The sequence below is a fragment of the Rhipicephalus microplus genome, chromosome 9 (assembly GCF_043290135.1).
Source record: "Rhipicephalus microplus isolate Deutch F79 chromosome 9, USDA_Rmic, whole genome shotgun sequence".
NCBI lineage: Eukaryota > Metazoa > Arthropoda > Arachnida > Ixodida > Ixodidae > Rhipicephalus > Rhipicephalus microplus.
The window spans coordinates 4,668,406-4,689,492 of NC_134708.1; the positions used below are offsets into that span (position 1 = coordinate 4,668,406).

The 21,087-nt window shown below is 45.5% G+C and overlaps 2 protein-coding genes across 5 annotated transcripts in view; one reads left to right on the forward strand and one right to left on the reverse strand.

The window, feature by feature from the left end:
- The window catches only part of shot (dystonin-like protein short stop), a 710,700-nt gene that overhangs the window by 153,160 nt on the left and 536,453 nt on the right, over window positions 1–21,087 (reverse strand). The window lies entirely within an intron of this gene.
- LOC119163361 (SLIT-ROBO Rho GTPase-activating protein 1) overlaps window positions 1–21,087 on the forward strand; it is a 67,448-nt gene that overhangs the window by 36,696 nt on the left and 9,665 nt on the right. For both annotated transcript variants that reach the window (XM_037415344.2, XM_037415343.2), the window contains exons 12-15: window positions 1,232–1,453; window positions 7,653–7,714; window positions 18,663–18,701; window positions 18,808–18,988. In XM_037415344.2, the coding sequence (XP_037271241.2) occupies window positions 1,232–1,453; window positions 7,653–7,714; window positions 18,663–18,701; window positions 18,808–18,988 (504 nt within the window). The remainder of the gene's footprint in view (window positions 1–1,231; window positions 1,454–7,652; window positions 7,715–18,662; window positions 18,702–18,807; window positions 18,989–21,087) is intronic.

The following is a 21,087-nucleotide window of genomic DNA, read 5'->3' on the forward strand; positions in this document are numbered from 1 at the left end:
TTATTTTCCTTTATTTACTGTGGGCCTGGGAATGAAGGTGCTGTGTAAATGTTCCGTATCTGTGGTCCGCATACTTTTGTGGACAAGGGTGCCTGAGGAATAGGGCATGCTTGCAAGCCCTAAAATACAGGAAGAAACAATACATTAAAATCAGCACTGTTACCTTGCATCGTCATGGATGATAACCACCTGAAAGTGTTTATTTTCTTTCTCAGGCAGTTACAATCGCCGACCGATTTTTCAAACTCCAAAAATTCGGACTTCTTTGATATTTTGGACTTAAAAAGTGCACCGTCAGGGTTCTCATAGGGCTAATGCATTTTTTCGACCAATTTTGCAGACGAATTCGACCCCGAAAGTTAAATTTTTCGGACTAAATTGCTTGTTTTAAGCCACACCACGGAATATTATGGACGCCACCATGTTGGATTTTTCGTCGGCTTGACTAAGCTTAGTTGCTTAATTTTAAAATGGCTTTTCTGCCTCTGAGATAGGAAAGCGAACGTCATATTTTAAGTTTCGGAGGCTATGTCTGCTTTAGAAAACATTGCACAGGACCATTTTTTCATCTTCGGTCAGCCAGAGTGGTCAGCAGAGTCGTCATCGCACCGTACAGGAAAGAGGCGGAGATGTGCAGTGGTGAAGTGAATGTATGGTTGTATTATGGTACCTAGAATAGTAAATGTGCCGGCCACGATGACATTTTTCGCTCGTGCGCACGATGATAATTTCGTGGGCAGAGCCCACAGACGAAGAAATTCTTCGCCAGGTTATACCGCAGCCGGATAGCGGTTCGGATGATGATGACGATGATCACCTGCAGCCGTCGGCGATGGAGATCGCCACTGCAGTGACGCTTTTGTCGAGCATTTACGGTGACAATGCCACCTTGGTGCAAATATGGGCGAACCAAATTGCTTCCAAGCGTAGTATGAGGCAAGGCAGAATTATGGACTTTTTTAAAGTCTGCCTGATGCAATGAAGTTAATATTTCTGACGAAAACAAATTTTTCGTACTGTTTTGTTTTTCGGACTTTTTTCGATCCCCGACAGGTCCGAAAAATCGGTCGGCGACTGTACGTCCATTTGAGCAGACCAGTTAAAAAAAAAAAAAGCGGTGGTGCATGTGCAGAGTGCATGTCCTTGTACACATATAAACTGCCAAGTGTTATGAGTTAGCTGAAATGAATGAGAACAAGTTTGGAGTGGTGTTCCATTTTGTGTTGTGCAGTCTGTCAGAGTTCAGTGACGAGAACATGATGGACCCTTACAACCTGGCCATCTGCTTTGGCCCGACCCTTATACCTATTCCCGAGGACAAGGACCAAGTGCAGTACCAGAATCTGGTCAACGAACTGGTCAAGGGCCTCATCGTGCACCAGGAGCAAATATTTCCCAATGACGGGGGGCTTGCCTACGAAAAGTACATCAGTGCTGAGGCACCAGAAGACACGTGAGTTCGTGTTGTGATTCTAACCTAACGTACCTTTTAACTCTCCCAGTTTGTCTGGGAGACTTCCTAGTTCTGACCTGTCTTTCTTATTCTACATTCACAGCAACATATCCCCCGAAGAACAGCCATAATTGTTCCACAAAAACATTGTAATGATGACAAAGGGCAGCAGCGCTCAACTTTTGATGAATCCCAAAGCATTTAGGAAACCTGGCAGCTATGAAGAACCCCGCCACCCTTCTAAAGTAACTGCAGGGCCCTTCTTCTCTCCACACCAACTTTAATCTTGGAGGGTGCCTTTGATTCGACATTAAAATAAAGTGCAACCAGATTTCCACATTTCCTTTGTTATGTTGGCAACAGTTGCACTAACGTGATCGAATTCCTTTTCTTTGCCCCAAGTTGAGGCAAAACTGAAATTCGTCGAAATTGCCCGGTACTTTGCCATAAATGGCCGACACAACTTACTCAGTTGTGCTAAACTTAGCGTGGAAAGGGAGCTGTGTTGGCCACATGCAGTTACCGGGGGGGGGGGGGGGGGGGGAATAATTTAAAAAGAGAAAGGAAGAACTGCGGTCCGAAAATTTAAAATTTCCTGGCCTTGTTCTACCTCATGCAGAATTCTATTATAGATGCTTCTGCTGCGATACCCTGATGCCTTGCAGAAAAGCATGCTAAGGCTTAGAAGAGGCTACAATATTGTGTTTATTTATCCCATACCATAAAGGTCCCATAAATGTCCCGATAAAAGCTTGTTAACCCGGATCTCGTGGGAGTGTTGAAAGTGTACAAGTTAACAGAGTTTTAGATTATCGAATGGACCATGAAAAAACACGAAAAAAAAAGTCGCTTGGCTCAGACAAACCTTTAGTTCATAAAAAAACTGCATTACTTTCGTCTGCCTCACCGTCAGGATTTCTGCTAGAGCGATCCCCATCAGGTAGTGGGGTGCATGCTCGGTTTCGCGAGAACAGACTCGCGAGTCCTCGTGGGCAGCGAGGGCTTCAGCAGCACGGGGCAATGTTGCGTCATGCATGCAATGTTGCATTGTGCAAACCATCCTGTCGTCTTTGCATTCTACCTTTAGTTTTCAATTGATGAGCAGGCGGCTCCAATGCCAGGTGGCGACTAGCGCCGCCTTAGCCACATCTTTCTCATTCACTATCGTCATGATCGTATTCTACTGCAGTTGTTTGTTTGGTTTTGGTTTCTTTAAAACTTTTATTCTGCTGTTAGATGCTGCAAGGACTGCTTGAGCCTCCAAGCCGCTGAGATTGCGCAACTCAAAGCCTGGAATCGCACTAGCCCTTTGTGGAGTTAACCGGTGCACGGCTAAAGTCCTCCGAATCACCAAACATTTGACACCCTTGGAGTGTTATACACAGTTTTATCAGGACCATGCCGCGAGTCAGAGTGTCCCCGAGTTGACGAGATATGGATAAACAAGTTGTTACAGTATTGGCACTAAACACAGCAGATATTCTTTTGTAGTTACTCATGCTTGAATGCACCATGTAATTATAAGTACTAGTATTAAGCTGACTTCTAAATAATTACTGGCAATCATTTGGATAACTTATGCAGATTTTAATTTTTTGCCTTCCTCTCGTTCCTCCTTTGCTGATCTCTTGAATTTTGATGTTGCCATGTTGGCAGGACCACATTAGCTATCAGATAATTTGACTGGTGGTGCAAATATTAATGTGGACTTAGCGATTGTTAGCACTGTGGGGTGCATAGGTTGGGAAACTCACTCATGAATTGACTCAATTAGACTCTCTCTGACTCAGATCGAGCCATGAGTTCATGTGAGTAACATTAAGGTGAATCTGGGTCCAAGTGAGTCTGTTTGATTAAAAGTTTACTGAGTGTGAGTCCGAGTGAGTTTGAGTGAGCTCCACATTTTTTGCCGACCTATGGTGGGGTGGTTAATAAACTCACTGCTTTTATTGAAACGTCAATGCTCGCATGCACTGTGTAGGAGTTAGGTGTTGAATGGTGGGCACGTAGTTTTGTTTTCTAAAGGTAAATTTTCTTTTTTATATTGCTCTAAATACAGTCGAGCCCCCATATAACGGCCCCACTCAAAAAGAACTGTCACTTAAAACGAACAATATCCACGTGACCGTGAAAATATACATTGTCTCAATGGCACAAAATCGCACTTACAACGAACGTCTCCGAGCGCCACCGATCAGTTACAGTGAACGGAGTCTGCGCTTTGCTGACTTCCCGGGAAACCACTTTTGACCACCGATCAGGGATCGGCGAGGTGCCCATAAATTCTTGTTGTTTAACGCCGACCCTGCCTCTGCGCTCCTCTAGTTGCCGCTCTCTCCGACCGCTTTTGCGGGGGTTCTGAGGACGAAGGGGTGCGTGCTTTAACACTGCTACCGATCTTTCGAAGACCGGTCGGCCATCTCCCCTGTTTTTGATCGCTGTTACTACTGTTGGCATCGTTTCGGTATTCAGCTGTGGAGATGGAGAATATTTCGTGGGCAGCGGTGACGGCTACATTCGCGCGAAACTGTTTTTGCGAGGCAGACTTCGTTGACGTCGAGTCTGATACCAAGCCTGAAGCTTCCGAACTGGGAGTGTGGCAGCTTGGGCTAGTTGAAAAGGCGGTCACAGCTATCGAATCTGTTTTCAAATGTTGTACCGACATTCGTCTAGATAGGGTAAAAACGCAGGCCAGGGAAATGTGTCGTAAACTAGAGTTAAAATAACAGTTAGCACAGCACATTAGCAAAAGTGACAAAAATGGGCTCAGCATGTTTTTTTCTGCCAAAACACATAAGGTTGACATGCCTTTCCGTGTCATTGTGACAGAAAGTGGTACGTGGCAAAAGCAACTCGGCTTGTTTATTCAGACCCATCTAAAGTGTCTAAAGATTGACGACCCATTAGTGATCAAAAACTCGCAGGCTCTGATGGAATTTTTCAAACTGTCAAATCAATCTAATCTTTTCGGTTTTTCAATTGACATAAAGGACCTATACTACTCACTGCCTCACGATGAGGTACTATAATGTATAAGGGATAACATAGAAATTTTCGGGGAATTGAACTTCCAATTAAAAACTGGCGTTAGTTCGCGGAATTTTCTTGACCTGGTTTTGCTGTATCTTATGTCTACTTTCGTTCAATGGAATGATTGCATTTATCTGCAGAAAAAGGGTGTTTCAATTGGTTCATGCATAGCACCTCTACTCAGTGATCTTCTATTGGCAAAAATGGGCAAAAAATTGCAGGAAAAGTTGGAAGGCTCGCATGTCGTCAAACTTTTTAGATACGTGGATGATTTCTTGGTTATTCTAAATTGTAAGTCTTCTATGTTTCACTCGTTGGCCACTCAAACTATAGGCGTGTTCGAAAATTGTTTGCAGCCTCTTGTGGTGACACATGAAATGCCCGATAATGACAAATTACGCTTTTTGGATTTAAATCTGGTTTTTAGCCCACAGCACATCTGTTGGTGTTATGAACCACGTGCGCAGAAACCTCTACTCCCCTTTTCTTCTGCTCACAGTAAGATAGTTAAGCGAGGCATAGCACGAACCTGCCTTGAGAATGCTTTAAATAGGTCTTGCGCCCGCAATATCTCTGCGAGCTTCAAAGCTCAAGTTTCCCGCCTTAAGGCTTCAGGTTTCCCCGAGGCGTTTATCGCGTCTGTTGCGGAGACGATCCTGCGGACTATTAAGGCGGAGCAGAGGACGCGACAGAATCTGATCAACACGGATACAGAACGTGAAAGGATAGCCGTGATTCCATACATACACCAGATATCACATAGGCTCAAAAAAATCGGAAAACGTGTTGGAGTTTGTGTCCTGTTCTCAGCACCGTTCAAATTAATCAGCCTCACCAAATCTACCGACCCCCTGAAAACGAAATCATCAACAGATTGCAGAGTTCAACATCGAAACAGGTATGCGACCTGCTCCCGGGAAGTCGTCTATAGGACCCCCCTTTCATGTGGTGCCTGTTATGTCGGAACGACCGGAAGGTGTCTGAACGATCGGCTGAGAGAGCACGCGAACAATGTTAAAAACGGGAAAGATGGTTTTCTTGCCCAGCACTGCACTGAGTGCAAGTTTGTTCCCCTCTTCAAGGAAACAGCGACGTTGTACAAACACAGAGATGTAAGCACCCGGGTCATTGTCGAGGCTGCGCAGATGGCACGCGAACAGGTGCCTTGTGTTAGCAAGCCCTCCGTGGCTTAGTCCGAGAAGGAACGCAGGTTCCTCGAAGGATTCGGTGCGGGCAGGTAGCTTTACCTTTCTGGTTCGGTTTCTTCTAGGTTTTTAGGTTTTTCTTTGCTGTTTTTCAGTGCCTTTGTGTTGTTTGTTTTTGGTTTTCTTACTCATGTTCTGCTCTTGTGCCATGGTCACTGTCTCCTCTATATATTTTCGTGCTCTGCGCAATAAACTCAGTTGGAAGTTAGCGCTCGTGCCTTTCGTGTCCTTCTTGTCTCTGTGTCGTCGTTTTGTTCTCGCGCTATAACTATCGTCATTCCGAACTGGACCAGTGCGGCGGCGATTTGTGGCACCGCATCATTGAGTCCGACATGGAAGAGCGGGTGGGTTACTGTTGTGATGGTTTAATTACGGCCGATGATGATGCCGACACTGCGGAACCGTGCACGGATTACGGCATAATGAAGTACGCGGCAAGAGTGGTTTGGAGGAATCTGATTGCGAGAATGACGAAACTTTGGAGCCAGCGCCTCATGCAGCTTATGCCACGGGCCTCGGCGAAGAGCACGCTGCCGAGGCTCCTTATCGTTTCTGCTTTTCGAAACACGTGCGTCACGAACTTTTTTGGGCAAAAAATTTTGTGTTTTCACTTGCAACTTTTTTAAAAGCTGTCTTTCATTTACTACGAACTTCGGTATTAAGCGAATGGATGCCGCGTCAGGCCCAGGTTCGTTATAAGCGGGCTCGACTGTATAAATTTTCGTGTGCAAAAAGCAACATTTTGCTGCTCCGAAAATTGCTCGCTCCATATTCTATTTTTGGCTGTTGCAATTCTGCAGAAAGGAACTTGTGAAATTACCTAGGCAAGCGACTTATTTTTGTGTCTTAGTGTAGTGCACACCTATCATGTGGTTCTGGTTACTGTTTAACATGAGCACGGCAATAACAGATTTTTCGTTTCATAAACATCTGACATGATTTTTGGACCTAGTGTTAGTGCAAATTTTGTTTGTATATGGCAAGGCCAGTTTATCGGGCAATTGTTGCGATATTTCTGCAACTTGCAGGGCACTCGTACAGGCCTCTGAATTGGTAGATTATAAGCTGCAGTGTGGGCTTGTTTGTCAATCATTCTAACATATTCAATGTCATGTCACGAGAATGCAACAGCACACTGTGCAGTGGCCTTATGTGTCTTCTTGTGTCTGCATATCATTTTGCATGACATCAAAGCTATTCAAATGATAGATGAAGTTTCTCATGCTGGTTCTGTGCGCAATACATGGTTTTATAGCAAGATTTTGCCAATAGCCGTCACATCACACGCTATACTCGGGGACAACTTTCTTAGGCAATGAAGGGAAAGCAATGGGGGCAGAGCTACTGCACTTGTACTCCTCTACGAGGCTAAATTCGCTTTTCGAATGACGGCTGTGTTTGAATAATAACGCAGCATAAAACTTGCTGCACCTGCTTACACAGCTAATTGTGAGGGAAATTCGAGACATGCTCCTTAGGCGAGTTGTTGGAATAGCTAGAGGGAGACGCGTGCTCACCTAAAGGTGAAAACGCCATTTTGACTATAAGGTGCACCTAAAACGTGCGACGTTTTCAGATGTGCAAAAGGCGAAATTACACTTCATAAAGCAACACCAATAGTTATATCTCCTTGGTTCGTTCAGCGTCTCTTTAGAAACAGCATCCTGTAAAAATAAAGTAATGTTGTTTTTTATGATTTTCGTGCTGACAACATAGACACATTTGTGGGACTATGTTCTTCAGTGATGGCACACACCCACTTTGGTTTCGTAGCCTTCCCTTGATTGCCACAGAAAGTTATCCCTAATTGTAGAAACTTAGTCATGAGCAGACAAATATTGCCTCGATGGGCACTTCCACCAATTCTGGGCCAAGCGAAGGTTTTCCGACACATGACTTACCTACTCGCCCCAACGAACAATTGTGCTGAAATAGAACATGTCCTTTCATTTTTCTGCCTGCAGGGATGATCTGCCTGTGGAACCAGTGGTTGAGCCGGCAGGGGCCTCCCAGAGCTCCGATGAAGGTAGCAGCTCCTCCTTTTTGGCACGCATGGTCAGCTTTTCAAACGGGGTAATTCCTTGGATATAGCCATTGGAAGAATTTTGACCTCCATCCTGTTTGGAGTTTGCCAACTCTCCTGTTTTGTACCTGCCAACTCTCCCAAATTGTCCAGGAGACACCCGAATTCTGACCTAATTTCCTGATTGTATGAATGCTTTCTCGAATCAAAGTGGCTGCCACAGCAGAGGTGTTCTTTTTTTTTTTTTAATTACATGCATACGACAGCCTTTCCTGCTACGACAACGGTGGTGCTGCAGAAGAGCACTCGCCACTACTCTTCACTGTAATCAGGCTGTAGAGTACCGCCGAATACGTACTGCCTATTTGGGGAAACGCCGGAAGCCACAGGATGGGCTCGTAACTGGACAAAAAGAAAGAAAAGTTAACTCATCTCTTGTATCTGCCCCTCTTTGCCCCCGCATTTTGTATGCATGATTTATTCCTCCTACAAAGGTGTTAGTTCTCTTTGTTCTGTAGTTGGGGGGGGGGTCATATGTTTTCTGGCTAAGAAGTGCTTGCAAGTGTTTCTGGACTCATATACAGCTGCGTTTCCATGCTTTGTGATTTTGCCGAGTGTTGACAAATACAGATTTTATTTTGTACCCCGTGCACCTGTGATAGAAGCTTTTCGCCTGGCGGCAAAGCCGACATAGAGGTACACATCGCTTCACAGATGCATCAGAATTACCGTAAAAACCACGAAATTCCAGTTTATAACTTTTATTAGCTTTTAGGGTACGAAATTTCGGCCCCGTGCTATATGCGGGTCCCAAGAAATTTCGGCCGAGGCATAGCACAGTGCTATCATCATCATCGGGTGTTTGCACACTTCTGCGCAAGATGCTAGGTAGTGTTAGAGGCAATAGGAGGCGTTAGTCTCAGAGACCCACGCGTGCAACAGTGGTCAGTGGCCTTTGCTTCAACTTCGCGCCCGTAACAACGGCCTCAATTTTGCTCCTGTGATTTTACACCATGTCAGCACTGCGCAGGCAGTACTCGACTGCTTTTAAAAGGAAAGTTATCACTGCTGCTGAAACCATAGGGAAATGTGCCACGGGGCGGGGTAGTTCGGAGTCAACGAGCGGAGTATTCGCGGTTGGCGGAAGCAGAAGGACGCCATCTTTGCTTGGAGCGGCCAGCGAAAAAGTTTCTACGGACCAAAATATGGAGCGTTTCCTGACGTGGAATGAGAACTCGCGGACTTTGTGCGGGAGCAGAGAGCTGCACATCTCACTGTTAACATCAAGCTGCTACAAGCGAAGGCAAGGGAGATCGTCTGAGACAAAGGCCAGAGGATTTCAAAGCATTGTGTGTCTCCCTACGTCAGTGTACATCGCAGAAGCTACGGAGAGAACCTTGTGAAATTTCAAAAGTATGTAATTGCGTTACGTAAGGCCTTTCAGCTGGGCCACATCGGTCTACCTTGGCCCTTGGCGCTAACGCCCTTGGCGCTAAATATGCCCTTGGCGCTAACGATGCATCGGAAAGGCTCCAGGGAAGTCATCGTACGATCGACTGAGAACGAAAAAATGGGTAATGTTGTCCTGCACTGCAGACGTTCGCAAGCTACCATCCTACGTGGTGTTCAAATTCAAACGAAAGACGTTGCCAAAGGGGGAGAAGTTCCCTAAAAATATCGTCGTCTGCTGCCAGCACAAGAGGTGGAATCGCTAGTGCTTGACTGGATAAAGTCCGCATGGCGTCGATGGCCCGGAAAACTGCTGGAGCTCCCTTTGATGCTTGTGCTCGGCAGGTTTTGGCATCACCTGACTGACTCCGTAAAGCGACTGCTGCATGACTTCTGCACCAAGCTCGTCGTCATCCCGGAAAAGATGACATCACAGCTACAGCCGCTTGATGTGTGCCTTAATAAGCCATTTAAGGACCATGTCAAGTGCCTGTGCGCGGAGTGGATGAGGTCCGGAGAAGCAGAAGTGACCCCTGCCTAACAGCTGAAACGGGCCTTGCCAGCGATGCTGTGTTGTGGATGGTCAAAGCTTGAAACTGCTATCCCGAGGCGCTCGTTTGCAGCGCATTCAAAAATGCTCTATCTCAAACTCTCTTGATGGCACTGAGGATGATGTGCTGTGGGAGAACATTTCCGACAAGGGAGTTTCGAAAGAGAGTGCGTCTGAGAACGACTATGAATGAAGTGTGTCAATAAATGCATTTTTCTGTTCGACTCGGGCTATATTTGGGTGAAAAACTTTTTTTCTTGCATTTGCTATCCTCAAATTACACCTCGGACTATATGTGGGTCCGAAACTATATGCGGGCTATTATGGTATGTTCGTGCTTCAGAAGGGCAGGGCAACATCGAAAACTTTTTCCAGAAGATCTGCGAAGACAGTGTTGGTTCATCCACGCAGAACGCCTGTTCACGGGGTTTCTCGTAGAACACTACTTGCCACGAAATGTTAGTGATCACGCACGACCATTGCTTTGAAAATGTTCACGAAGTGCGAATACACGGAACGGTGTGGGTGTCGACATATAAAAACAACTGACATCGTCTGGAAAATGGTTGCAGATGCCGAACACGCAATGGTGGATGCTCTGAAAATGGCATGCTTTCGCAAACACAGTGGACGGAAGCAATAACAGCGGGTTGCAAATGTGTCAGTCTCGCTAATGTCTAATATTCAATCCCCCCCCTGGTGTGGTCTCTCGAATTTTCATGCTACTAGGTTGGCAGGTATGCATATTCTCTTCCAAAAATTTTTCCCTACATAATAATCATTCCCACAAGTCTAAGTTGCTTTTTTGGAAATGGTCACATGGCAGATTTTCGCTACACACTTTAAAGTTGTTACGGGCCCAATAGAGAGCATCCATCTGCAAAATTTTTTTAAATTGGTTCATTTGTGAGATCTCTAAGTGAGACACGCTCTCGGGACATACAGACACAGCAGACGTGGTCGTACCAAACCAAACAATTATTGAACTACTTTTACATCTACGATATTGTCAGCCGAATCAAAATGCATCACTACTGATCAACATGCTAAACACAACCTCATACAATATTCCAATACACTCAATCAACATAAAAACAAACACAAGGTAATGTGAAGGTGGCGTCGGCAACGCTTGGCTTTCCACACAGCGCCCACAGGAAACGACCTGCCGCGCCGTCCCCACAGACCCACCGCAGAAAGGCGACCGTTCACGCCAGCCATCACACACCAAAGAGACTCGTCAATATTTTCTCTCGGGTCATCTAGCCTCCCCACCAGGCGTCACTGCTGGCACTACTGCACAAACCATACTGGTGATGATAATGAAACCATATTAAAAAAAACACGGAAGAAATCAGCTACACAAGCTCTAACGAAAGATACAACACATGTCCCTGAAGAATGTTTCCCGACCACGACACCGCCGCCGGTCGACATGGTTGCACTGTCGGGTGTACGACTTCACCTCAGTACCGGTCTCACGCCGACACGTCTTCTGGTTGCGACCAGCACTCACGAGGTCACCGGACTGTAGGCAGTTGCGCAGGTTCCAGGCATGTCCATCACCAGATGTCACGACCGCATTCCAGGCCATCCGCTCAAACGATGTGCAGAAGACAGCCAGCCGTGGGTTACGTCACTCCAGCTGCGTACGCTCAAAACACTCGACAGAACAATGCAGTAGGGCAAAGTGAAGGTAGCTTCGGGCTCCTCGCCCACGTGGTACAATGGTCAGTACTGCTAGCAATTACATTGGCAGCGACCGAGACGCCCAGCTAAAATAAAACAAAGGTCACTTTTCTTGACTCGTGCATCGCCAGATTACAAAAAAAAGTGTGGGAAGCAGGTTGCAACACCTCAAAGTCACGATCTACCTAGTTGTGCCACAAGCGACAGGCAGCTGTGCAGAGCCTTAAGCCTAATGAGTCACTTGACACCTACTGGCATTCACCCAACACCTAGCATAGGTGCAGAAGATGCAGCCACAAGGCGATATCTGGTACTGAAAGGGCCGCTCACCAGGTTTGACAATTTTGAGCTGACAAGCGCAATGTGTACGTGAGGCGTTCACGATCACATCAGCCAAAATTTGCAACGATACATGCCGCAGAAATGGGTCATATTTCAAGGTGAACGCTGCTCCCTCTTCCTTTTGCGGGCGCGCACCCGAAAAATGAGGGCATGACGTGCACGCATTAACTGCCCTACGTACACGGCAGTGCAGTGACGTTGGTCCTGTACGTAGACAAATATGCTCTCACGATGCCAACAGTGGCACGTGACATGGCGAAAATGATTTATCACGACATGCATAGTTTATCAATTTGTTGCTTGAAGAGATTAATAAAACTTGAGATAAACAATGAAACACAATAAAGAAATGTGCACGTCTTTTTTTTTTTTTTCAATATTTTGTTGTAATTGCTACGAGATGCAGGGCTAATGTGTCGGCGTTTCGCATGCGTTCGTGTCCTTGTTGTCGGCGCATCGAGGAGACGACAGCCGTGGAAGCGAAAGTAACGCTCCTATGCGTTTGTTTGCGCACTCATTGTGCTCATCTATGCTACTGCGCCTAAGCAAGCATTTCCAAACAATGCCGCAGAAACAAGTAGTAGACCATAAAGTAATGCTGGCCATTAAGGTGTTCAACAAAACAACGCCACTCGCGTGCTCGGGGGTTGGGCTTGTTCAGGCATGTCATGGTATGTAACCTCTTGGTTGGATGCTAGAGAGGGTAGGGAAGAGATGCGGCTTGCAAAGGTGGGGAGTGGGGGGGCAAGGGTTTCGAGCCCGTCTTCTCTCATCCTTGTTTCGCGCCGCTTCAAAAAACAGCTTTCTCAGCTCGTAATAAACTGATTGAAAAAATTTTTGTGGCATAATGCTCCTCATCGAACACTCAACAACTTCCACGGTCTAACTAAAATTTGTTAGGGGGCCTGGTGAGTGGTCCTTTAAGGTGGCCCTACTCACTCGCTGCACATAGCAGCTTATTTAGTGATCAAAGGCCACCGTCCTGGACGGTCTCATGATGCCCAGGCGTCGAGCTGCAAGACAAGGCAGCAACGATGCCTGGCTCCCTTAGCCAAAGAGATAGAAGAAGCTATTTATAGAAGAAACTCGGACCACTTACGACACTTCTGTACTCACTCACTTTGGGCTTTGCCTACAATCTACGTGCTCTAAGCCTTGCTCAATTCAGGATGCGGGCCACATGGCTCTTGTACCAACAACTCAACAACATTTTTAAAAACAAATAAAACGCTTGCGAGCAGAAAAAAAACAAACAATCCCAATATGCGGACAAGTTCAAACACACCACCGCAACCGATCTCCTCGCTCTCAACAAAGCACACCGCTGACACTAGTAATAGCAGTACCTCCTGGGCCTACTCTACTCCGGCTCAATACAAAAGGTTGTTCCAAAAGGTGTTTCAAAGGTTGTTCATTCAGCTGTGTCCAAACAGCGTAGGACATGCCCCTTTCACAAGAAATGGTGGTAACTGGCGCTCCTTGTCGCCAAATTTCACCATTGCTTCTAGCTTTTCCTGGATACGTTTCATGTCGCCGAAAAACTTCTCAGGTGCACACTCGATGGCTCTAACGGCACCGACAGAAAAAGCTCGGCGAGCTTGCCATCATCAATGATCGACACACTAGCGCCGGTGACCAACTCCATATCGAGCGTTACAACATTAGCTTCAACCCCTATGCGCATTGGCTCCGAACTTGCTGTGTGAAGCATCCACAAGTTGAAAACTTCAGGCTCTTCAGCAGAGACAGGCAGGTCACCCAGGTGGTTCACGCGACTAGACCAGCTCCGGTCGTAATTTCTACTCCCCGGCTAAACTCTGTTAACTCTTGCAAGGTGCCCGTTTTGGTGGCAGTTGTGACAGATTGTGTTGCCGTGCCTACACCAACGCGTAGAATGACCTTCCCTGCAACGATAGCAACTGCTGTCATTTTTCTCCGAGGCGACAATGTTCGCTTGCTCCGGAGCTTCGTCAGGTAATAGCTGTGCTTGCTGACAGCTCAATGCTTGAATCTTTACACACAGCCTCCATAGCTACGACAGTGTCCTTCACAGTTTCGAAGGTTAAACTTTTTGTTTCCAGCAGCCAAGTTTGCATGGTTACGTCATTGATTCTGCTGATTATCTGTTCGCGCTACGTACGCTGTCGAAATGTTGCGTAATTGCAGTCTTTGACTAATTTTTTCAACGAGGCAATGTAGTCACTTATTGTCTCCCCATCTTTTCGACGCTTTGAGAAAAGTTTGAAACTTACCACCACTTCTGATACGCGAGGGGCGCAGTGCTTGTCAAGTGTGGTAAAAATTCGGCCAGTCCTGCTTGGACGAGCCTGCTTGTTGCTGGGAGGCCTCGTAGCAGTGAATAGGTCTTTTGACCGCAAGCATGTCAAAAATGCAGCTGTCTGCTTGTCGCTCGGGATGTTGTTCGCGATGAAGTACAGCTTGGCCCGCTCACGGTAGGGTGCCTTGATGCCCGTGCGCTCCGCTGAGGGTGAGGACAGCCGCCGTTGCGCCTCCCCACCATAACTCGACAGTATGCAAAGCGCGCTACGCAACGCGCGTGTGGTACTCTGATACGCCCGAAAACAAAAGCAAGCTAGCGAGCTTTTCTTCTTATTGAAGCTTGGACATCTTTTAGAGTTTATTTTGCCTGAATGCATGCAGGGAGCACATATTTTATGTAAGTTGACGGCTTGCACATGAGTTATGCATTAGAGACAGGAGCTGACTTTTATGTTGAAAACAAATCCCTACGCCGGTTACCACAGAGGGGATTCTAAATCTATATCGGTGGTGTCGTTTATATGCTTTCTTTGTTAGTGTTGATTATTATCTGAGGCTTTTACGTTCTAAAATGATGCCTGATTGCAGGACTGCAGCAATTTTGACAATCAGTTTTTTTTTTGCCTGCACTGACACAGTACATGGGTGTCCTCTGGTGTTTTACGTTATTCAAAATGAGACCGCCGTGGCCTAGATAGAAAGCGTGAGCCTCGCGTCAGCAACCGAGCACCGTGCCCACGGTACCACTGAGGCGGACGCCTTTCTTATTGCATTAACTATTTCTACACGATCTACTCATCGCACAACTTGACTTTTTTTTTAGCGATGTAGCGTGTTCATTCTACACAGCGGTGCCCCATTTTGTCTTCATCCGTTTTCTTTGTATGGACGCTTCGCGACTACAGTTTGCATAAGCACTTCTGTATGATCCCTGATAGCTTACAGTATTAATAAATAAATTATTTACTTAATTAATAATGCATGCTGAAAGAGTTTAAATATTGTGTGTGTGTGCGTGTGTAAACGCCTACCGTTTCCCCTATTATCATCCAGTGTAAAAATAATTTATTTTTGCACATTAATGCAGCGTTGACCGAAGCCATTCAAATTATACGCTCTATTGCAGAATTCACTGAGGACTGGCACTAGTTGCTTTGCAGTGGTTATAAATGATAAAAAAACGACAGTAATTGCGTAATGATTCGAGACAGGACGAAAAGAAAACTTGAAAGTACAGGAAGAATGAAAAAAAAAAAAAATTTGAACTGCACACAATCTTAAAAGGGTCATCACACCAGCATAGAAGGCGTACCTAAACCGAGGAAAAGATCGTAGAAAGAACTTGCGTGGCTTTGTAATGGTTCGGGCGCTCGAACGGTCGGTAATCGAATTCCGGCCGCAGTGGCCCCACTTGGATGGAGATGAAATGCCGGAGTTTTCTAACTTAGGTGCAAGTTGCAAAATTTCCGAAGTCCTCCAATGTATACCGCGTCTCTCGTGATCATATGGTGATTCCGGAACGTACACACACGCTTCAAACTTCGTTGGGTACGACACCGCCGCTGTGCAAAGCTAAATTCTTACAAATGAATATTACAAAAAAAAAAACAAAAAACAAGGATATCATCTGCAGAGAAACACGTGTAATGTATATTTCATGATAAAGTTCTCATCGCTAATAGTGAGACCAAGAATGAAAGGCAGATACAGTACCAACCAAGAGGAGCAAGCAATGTTTACGAAGGGAAACACGTGATTCATGCACACGAGAATCAAGCATACAGCCGTCAGCATGTCTGTTGGCTTACACAAAATTGGTGCTGGCACAAGTTATGCATACGGAATACCGGCTGGAAACTTGCGCTGTAAATGGATGGTCTGTTTATCGGATGCCATTTGTCATCTTTGATTTTCACTATTGAAAAGGTCTTCATTTCAGGTCTCTTGGGAAACGATACGGCTTCTAGAGTTTCTGCAATGATTAGTGCCCTGCGGCACACAATACCTGCTATGGTGACGGTAGCGAGCGCATTAAACTGGAGAAAAGCGAGCGCTGGCACAATTATTCGGGCGCAGCGAACACGCAGAAGTGACTGAGCAGAGTCAAAATGGCGGCCATGCAGCTGCTAAGGCTGAGGAGGCGGCACCTGCCCTTTCGAAAGCTGACACCACTCTAAGCGGGGGCGCGTGCATCGAGGCACTCTATTGTATACGCACGGCCGACCGCCTAACCACACTTGTGCGGGGATGGTGCTCGCCGCAAATAGCTAACCCCTGTCGAGCTGTCTTTTTCGCCGGTTTCCTGCGTGGTCATGGTGGAAAATGGCAAAACTTTGTTCAAGATGCACAATTATTATTGTTATTGGTGCAGTTATACGGGACATTGTAGAGCACAACCTGACACGGCTCTGCTCATGGGTCTACTGTTGCATGGAACATGCCAGTTCTTTTGTTGACTCCCGCCCCGTGGTGCTACCGGCTTAGTGCACGTTTCTTATGCATGTGCACATACAGATATACAGGGTGCCCCAGCTATCTTTAGCCAGACTTTAAAAGTATGCCGACACATGCAATTACGACGCGACCAAATGCATCTTGCTGACCGGTTGTCTGGAGTGAATCTGACTATTTTTTGTGTTTTGGATCAATTGTTTAATTAGAACCTTTTAACTAACTTCTAAAGGAAAGAAGATGGGTCAAAAATTTCAATGAAAAAGTTGTAGATCTGTATGCCAAACGTCCAATTAGGGGTTTCAAACTTTATATCTGTCAATTATTAGTGTTTTTCTGCTAACTTAAAATGCCCACGAAATACAAAAAAATTCCACATGACAAACCCACTGGCACGCCTACCCGCGCCGCGATTCTGGTGCTCCCTAACTTTCCGCATACTAATGATACGCTTTTTTTGCACCGGTTCATGACAGTAGTAAGCTGTCACAGCGGTAATTGCTTTTGAGGCTGATAGCAAAACATCTTCATCGCAAAGCCACTACCATGGTTGCGGCGATACGGCACAGTCGGGCAAATGCTATGATCGTTTGTACTTGGAATGTTATGGAGCACTAGAATAATTGTGCGCATTGGCATGCGAGCAGGCTAGTCACGTGGTATTTTTTGCATTTTACGACCATTTGCAGTTAGTAGGAAAACACTAAAAGTTAACAGATATAAAGCTAGAAACTGTCCAATTAAACTCTTCGCAAACCAATGAACAACTTTCTCATGGGAATGTGTGACCCATTTTCATTGCTTGAAAAGCTAGTTAATAAAAGTGACCTAATTAAGAAATTAATCGGAACACAAAGAATTGTCTCACTCACTTCGGGCATAGAGTTTCATACAATAATACCTAGAGGGGAATCTGGCGCTAGTGTCTACGTTGACTCTTTCAGTGGCGCTTTTACCCCCATGGGAATTATGGGAAGTACAGTAGACTCCTGTTAAACGAAATATGAAGGGACCAGGATAATTTGTTCCCTTTAAAAGGAGTTTTGTTTCTGAGAGATAAACTAAGTACAATATTCAAGTACAAAACCAATCATATTAGAGGCTATTGTTTCATTTAAGCAGCAATTTCGTTTGATATTTTCGTTTAATAGGAGTCTACTGTACAGACTTTGGATCCGCTTAGGATGGATTATGTTCTTGAGATTTGCGACGCTTCTTTTTCGAGTGTACAACAAAATGGTATGAACTTAGATTTAATTCAGACTTGCTGCAATTATTTGTATGCAGACATTAACGCAAAAAGTTTTCGTGACCAGGTAGCAAAAGTGAAACTTTGGCAAATTCAACCATCAGGGTATGCATAGCTCTGCCATTGCATTCCAGATGTGGCATCAAGATTCAATAAATTATTTTTTACAACACTTGAAAACAAACATGCTTGTTTTTTTTTCTCGAAAGTATGTGTTATCTATTTATGGTATTAACAGCACAGTATTAAGTGAGAAACACTGAACGTTTCGTCTTGAGCGACACTAGGTGCGTCTATCCGTGGGGGCAGTTGTCTGCCCCCACGGAACTCTGGTTTGTTTTGAAGTCGAGTCAGCGGAGCGTGACAGTGCATCTACTCAGCTTCGTTATCGTTTTGCAGTCAAGTTAAAATGAGTTTAGGCAAGACGCGCTCGTGCAAGAACATCACCTCGATACAATACCCTACATTGGCATGAGATGCATCTATGCGCAGCGGTGAGTGGACGACGCTTTATTTAAGCTGTCAAATACGACTTGTAAAGCTCCAAAGGCACAGCAAATCTCAGACCTAATGGTCTTCAGCCTCTTTGAACAACAATGGCGCTACTTAAGTGCTTTCCACCACACCTCACTACTCTTGCTGCGCCGAAACAAAACTGAAACTGTAGAAAAAAGTCAGTAGACAGTTTGCTAGCTGACCCTATTCAATTCAAAGCCTGTACTTCCCGTAATTTCCATGGAGGTACACGATCACAGTGCCAGATTCCGCTCTCGGTGTTATTGTATGAAACTCTACGACTTCAGGCAACAGTCAGCAACATGCATTTGATCGCATCGTCATTGCATGTGTCGGCATATTTTCGAACTCTGGCTAAAGATAGCTGGGACACCCTGTATATTATGAGTATTGTTCCCAAGTTGACATCTTGACTTGCATTTCAGATGCCCTCTCGAGTGAGCCTGACATCTCCCTGTTTGGCAGTGAGTAACACCTGTCTTTTGTCTGAGGAGTCTTAACCGTGGATATGACTTGCCCAAGGTGTCTGACCAGCTATATGAACTACCATCTTGCTTTCGCATCGTGCAGGGTCAGACGTCCTAGAGGCAACAGCGCAGTACGACTTTGTGGCACGGTCAGAGCGGGAGCTGTCTTTCCGGCGGGGCGACCGTCTGGTTCTCTACAGTCAGGTGTCAGCAGACTGGTGGCGAGGCCACTTTGATGGAAAAGATGGCCTTGTGCCGGACAAATACATCTTGCTCAGCATCAGGTATGTTTTTGCAATTTCGTGCCTGATATGGGACAGGAAGATTCCCTTAAACCATGGCAGCTGGATACTGGGTCGCGTGAATGGTGCACAATTGAAAGTTAAAGTGTAGTAAAACTGTCTACAGCCACTTGTACGCTGTTGTACATGCATTGGGCACATCAATTTTTTGATGGAAGACATGCTGCAAGCTTTGTGTGCAGTAGATTATCCACTGCAACAATATTTCCACTGCAACAACTTCCATTTGCCAGGGAAGTCCCATGCATTGTACTGCCCAAAATTGGTGAGTGGAGCACAGTGTGTGCTGGTGATGTTCTTGTAGGGCTGCTCGGGTGGTACATTATGCTTACAGTAGTCCCAGACGTGCTACTAATAACTCTACTGACAACACCATCATCGTCATCATTATCAGCCTGCGTACGCCCACTGCAGGGAAAAGGGCTGTCCTATGTTGCTCCAGCTAAGGGGAGATTCTGCTCTGAAGGTTTTTTATTTCCCGATTGATTTTGATGAAATTTGGTGAGTTTATAGCTATTTGTGTGCTGATTTCATATATGCCATTTTTTTTGTATAAAGTATAGTTTTTAAAATACAATACATTCTATGTGCCTTTTGGGGAGCAAGATTTTTTCTTAACTGAGAGAGCTGCAAACTAAATCAGCATATCACAATAATCTGGAATCTGACCTGATTGCAGTGCAACAAAAATGCATTGAGCTGGTGAAGCAAGTATCAAAAATCATTTGCAGACTGGCTGAAGCTCTCTGCAGCAAGTGTGTAATTTATTACAAGGCTTTGAACGAGCAAATCACTACACATTGCAGTGGCAAAGCCGACTATGTTTCAACTTTCCACTTACATTTCTCATAAGACTGGTTCATTATACATAGCTAATCCAATCCTATATTCAGTCTAGTTGGATATGGTCAGTCTACATCACTGAACTGCCGCTGGACAGCGGGCGTCCTCGAAAAGCGCAAAATGCGACAGTCGCTGAAGTGTTGCCTCTTGTGTGCTCCGATTGGTTATTGAGCAAGCAAATCCGGCGCCATCTAGTATATTTCAGCCAACGTGACACTGCTCTGTGGTGCTTCTTAAAATGCTTGGAATAAACAAACACACCTTACCATGGTAAGTTGGTGCTCAAGTTTAGAATTCCAGTTACTAGATGATAGCGTCTAGTATTCACTCCTTGGTGAATCGTTCGCCTCAGTGTATCAGTGGCTAAGGTGCTCGGCTGCTGATGCGAAGGTTGCGAGTTCAATCTCAGCCGTGGAGGTCACATTTCGATAGAGGGGAAATCGTAAAGGCCCTTGTACTGGGTGAGGTCAGTGCACGTTAAAAACACCAGATAGTTGAAATTTTCGGAGCCCTCCACTACAGTGTCCCTAGAAATCATTTAGTGGTTTCGGGATGTAAAACTCACATATTACAATCCTCGGCCATTGTGCGCTGCATTTCTTACACTGACTCTTACAGCGAGCATAGCCTCAGAATGTTTTCAGCACTCAATCTTTTGCTTGCATGTTTTTCATTTTCCTTTTATTCCCTCCCCCCCCCCGCTTTGATGAACCATGCTTTGCTTGCGTTGTTTATCCCACGCCAGCAAGGTCTTGAGATGTTCAGCTGAGAGGTGTTCAGGTGATCTCTCAGCTGAGTACGCTGTGTTAAACTTTGCAGAAAAATGCATTTCGCTCACAGTGACATTCTTTTAAGTGTTGTCATCATCAGTCTGACTACGCCCACTTCAGGCAGCTCCCATACTCTACTAATCAACCTGATCCTGTGCTTTTTGTTGTCACGTTATACCTGCAGACTTCTTAATCTCATCTGCCTGCCCTAATTTTCTCTCTCCCTCTTATGCATTTGCCCTCACTTGGAATCCAGACTGTTACTTCTAACGATCAGCAGTTATCCTTCCTACACGCTAGGTGCCCGACCCATGTCTTTTCCTTCTTCATTTCAACTACGATATCCTTAACCCCGGTTTGTTCTCTGACCCACTCTGCTCTCTTCGTGTCTCTTGAGGTTGCACCTATCATTTTCCTTTCCATTCCTCATTGTTTCATCCTGTATTTAAAGTTGAACCCTCTTTGTAA